Source organism: Euwallacea similis, chromosome 6, assembly GCF_039881205.1.
Source record: "Euwallacea similis isolate ESF13 chromosome 6, ESF131.1, whole genome shotgun sequence".
NCBI classification, from domain to species: Eukaryota; Metazoa; Arthropoda; class Insecta; order Coleoptera; family Curculionidae; genus Euwallacea; species Euwallacea similis.
Genome location: NC_089614.1, coordinates 1046517 through 1050559, shown reverse-complemented (window position 1 = coordinate 1050559; position 4043 = coordinate 1046517). Strand labels below are relative to the sequence as shown.

Below are 4043 nucleotides of genomic sequence, written 5' to 3'. Positions count from 1 at the left end.
AATTTGATAATTTGTCGGTTTGACACGCATGCGTGGAGTTAAATGACATGTTTGACTTAAGAAAATTGCCACGTTCAGCTTAGTGCATGCAAGATTTATTTGGATGATTTAGACTTTAACAGAAAATAGTAATCAGGGCCGCAAAAGTAAAGGAATATTATTGTATTCACATGAAGAAAATTAGAAACGATCATTATCATTTATTATAAATAGTAGGAATCGACAAATCTGCAAACAACAATCGCATGTAAATAATGTAAAAAAATAATATTTTAATCGTAGAATCTTGATGTGTCCTAAATGTTTCGCTGTCTTGGTGAAATAAATCATTTTGCAACAGTAATTGAAGAAATTATTTTAAATGGTCAATTTTAAACAACCAAATAATATATAGTAATTTAAATTTAAATACAAATTGCTCTAGTTACTTAATTTCAGAACATACGACAGTGTAGAGAGTAGCAAGCGCAAATCAGCTGATGATTTTGACATTTGTCAGTTTCTTCGAATTTATTATGGTTTTCCGGATACCTGGATTCGTTGAGTTTCCGACTGCTGTTATCCTGTTCTGAGTCCCTGACATTTGAGGTTGTTGTGGTTGTGGGAGTTTGTTTTGTTTGAGGCAGGCAAATTTCAAGGTAACGCGGAACGAAAATAATATCCTATTAATCCCGGCTGAGAACCGAACTCTTTGTGTCGGAAATACGGAACAAAATAAAATAAGTATAACCAGACAGAAATAAAATATGTGTTGATGATGCGCTTTTGATCTAAAAATATCAATTTGTGTAAATGAACAATAGGGGGGCAGAGCGCAGTTATTGGCTCAGTTTGTAATTTTCAGCCTGCTTCATCTTACCATTAATCAATGATCCAAAACCATGATAGTGCCGCCGGAAATACTAGAACTCATCCTGCTAAAGTGCGATGGCAAGACCTTGTTGGCTGCTCGAAAGGTCTGCAATGTCATGAAAGAAACCATTGATTACTTGACCAGGGTAAGTTGAAGCATCTATATTGCTTTGTTTTAATAACTTAAGCATTTAAAAATTTGATTAAATAACAAGTCATCACTTGCCATTAAAATTTCACAGCAGACAACAGAGTCTCAAATCACTTAATGACATAAATTCATTACCTTACGAACCTCATGTATATATACTTTAATGAGTTTTGAGTATTTTCATTTAATCCTAATATTTCAGTAGATATTCAATTGCCAGAGATAATAATCCAGATTCTCCCAGTGTTTTTGGAAGTTAGGAAGGACATCTCTACCTACCTAGTTATGTTGAAACTGTGCTCATTAATTTGGTGCTATAAATTTAGATTTCGTTAACCTCTTAAAACTATGTTTGCCTGGTTATTTCTGATTATTCTTTTCTTAGTACTTTTTAAGGTTTGCTGTGGATTAATAGAAAAACTTAAGGTAGAATCATTCATGTTACATGATTTGATTGTCACTGTTTGAAAGACAGTTACTTAACAGAGAAATTTAACTTTAGAATCCAGTTTGGTTATTTTTTCCTTTTTGATTTTACGTGAGGATTTTTTACAAATAATATACGCCCATTTTTTGTAATTATCAATGACCAAGATGATTTACAGAAAACCCGGCTCTGGGAGTGGTGTTGCAAAGAAGAAATACCAGCAGATCAATTAACTGAGTATTTGTTATTATATTTACATCAAGCAGATGAGAAATGGTTGCAAATTTATCAAAGATGGAGCTCCTGGGAGTTTTACACCCCAGAAATATGTGATCCCAAACTTTGCCCTAATAACAGCTTTAAACGTGTCTCTACTATAGCTGTGTCAAGTACTGTCAATGTCCCCTTGTGACAACTTTTGTCATTCCCCTTAATATCTAGGTGATCATATTGCTGTGGGCTCCGAGGATGGCAGACTGAAGCTCTATACAAGCCACTGGCATCCCGTATTTGAGCATCGGGTAATGGCTGTTAAGCTTACTAAACTTACATTTATAGGTTGTAAGTAATTTTTTGAAAGTTAGTTAAACAACAATTTTGTGAATACAAAATTCCAGATCATGATTATGATGATGTCATTAACCTGGACATTTGCATAGTCGTAGCTTTTCACAAAGGGATCTCCATTGTATCTTTTAATGGTTTCAGAAAAGAGCAATATGATATTCGGGACGTTAAGTCACATAGGTGTATTTTTGTATAAAGTTGTTGAAATATAACGTTTGATATCATTTTTGCAGCATTTATGGTAATTACCTGTGTATAGAGAAAGTTGGAGGGCGTATGACTATATTGGAGGTTACAAAACTGCATGGAAGAAGAGAAATTAAAGAGATCTGGTTTACTCGAATATATTCGCCAAGGTGTATTACATCTTATCAAATGTGGAATGAGAAATGTGTAGTTTTGATTAATGGTACTGTAACTACTGTTAACTACAAGAAGTCTACAATCACTCCCATGGAGGAAATGAAGAAAGTCGTGGATATTAAGTTTCATGCGCCTCTGAAGATGGATAGCTCCACTACGCAGATTTTGAGAAATAATGTGATCATTAATATATGTACGGAGACTGCGAATTGGATTTATAATTTTGTTAATTCTGGAGGGATTTTGTTTTAGATAAAAATGCTTCCTGCCAGCCCCCGGATGTAATAGAGGACTATGTGGAAATAGTAATTTTAACGCAGAATAAAAAATACAGCAAGAAATTATTTAATACGTGGGAAATTTTCAAGAGCGATATAACGTGTACTTATTTGTTTGGAAATACTTTTGTGGTGGCTACTGCATGTGGTATGGTATGTAAATCAGCGTAAATATAATTTTAATTTTGTTTTTGTTTATTTTTAGATCAGATTTTTTTATTTTAATACTAAAATCTGAGTTGCTAAAAAGTTATATTCTGTAGATATATTTTTTAGTTATTTTCCATAGGTACTGGTTGTCGTCCCCATTATGTATTCTACATATAAAGTTAAAGAAACGCTATTAAAATCCTATAGACATAATCGACTTCATGTTAAAAATTCGAATATTTTTAATATAATGTAGGTAACTGCTGTTACCATGTGACCGCGATACGTATACGACCTTTTTCCCTTACTCTCAATGACGAACAATCGTTGTTCAAAGAGTTAAACCAATTTCATGTATTTTAGGTGTATTTCTACCGAGTGAGCAACTGGAAAAACTTTGACATGCATAAGTACATCAGCCAAATAATCGTGGGAAAACACCCCATTATTAGTATAGCAATGAAGGAAACAGCAAACGAACGAAAGTTTTATGTGTGTTCCAGGTTCGCCATTCACGAAATAACGTGTTGGTTGCCTTGTGTACGTTCAGACTGAGTTGTTTTTACTAATTTATTTTTATTTGGAACTATTATGGCTACTTTACCGTACTGCTGGCAGTTGAAGTTGAAGAAATTTCGTGCCACGCCATTTTTGTTTTTTAGTGTAAAACTAAACTGCTTAAGTTAAGTTAAATCGTGATATTATCTCTTATTTCTACATTATCAAAAGATAGGGTGAGTGTTGATGGTTATGTTAGGTTAAGCTTAATTGGATACCTAAGTAAGTTTTATGAGAACTCAAAAATGTTATTTAAAAAAAGTAAAATTTGTCTAAACTGAAGCGTTCACATCACAAATAATTATGTGGTTTACGTAAATTTTATTATGATTACGTATTTTAGGTACATAAAACTTATTAGTTCTGATTTAGAAACAGTGAGAATATTCTTGTCCCATTGATCACAATAGAAATAGTAACTTCAAGGTAAAAAAAAATCGACTGATAATTTGCAGCTTGTGTGAGTTTGTTTAGTTGATATTCTTATAGATTCCTATTTTTTGTAGCGTGTAATTTCTATATTCGTTTTTATTGATTTCTTAAGTAACGTATTTGTACTTTTATTATTCCCATTAAATTTTAAATTTACTTTCTTTAGTTTCATTTGGCATTCATCATATTACAATAGCAAACCACCAATTCAGAAATGAAATAGTTAAAATGAATTAAATCATATATTTGAACTTTAGGGCTAAAT

At 32.4% G+C, this 4043-nt stretch overlaps 2 protein-coding genes across 2 annotated transcripts in view; both read left to right on the top strand.

The window, feature by feature from the left end:
• Positions 1-4043, top strand: part of Tps1 (Trehalose-6-phosphate synthase 1) — a 182488-nt gene that overhangs the window by 100974 nt on the left and 77471 nt on the right. The gene's annotated exons all lie outside the window — the stretch shown is intronic.
• Positions 496-3934, top strand: LOC136409416 (uncharacterized). The gene is made up of 8 exons (XM_066390896.1): positions 496-638; positions 845-998; positions 1609-1819; positions 1872-1991; positions 2048-2177; positions 2231-2553; positions 2613-2791; positions 3152-3934. Exons 2-8 carry the CDS (start codon positions 882-884, stop codon positions 3341-3343), a joined length of 1272 nt encoding a protein of 423 aa, XP_066246993.1. The 5' UTR covers positions 496-638; positions 845-881; the 3' UTR covers positions 3344-3934.

Excerpts from the sequence above, each read along its gene's own strand:
- LOC136409416 (XM_066390896.1), top strand. The coding sequence starts at position 882 with ATGATAGTGCCGCCGGAAATACTAGAACTCATCCTGCTAAAGTGCGAT. Across the intron at positions 1,820-1,871 it reads CTCTACTATAGCTGTGTCAA|GTGATCATATTGCTGTGGGC; the intron begins GTACTGTCAATG and ends CTTAATATCTAG. Across the intron at positions 2,554-2,612 it reads TAATGTGATCATTAATATAT|ATAAAAATGCTTCCTGCCAG; the intron begins GTACGGAGACTG and ends ATTTTGTTTTAG.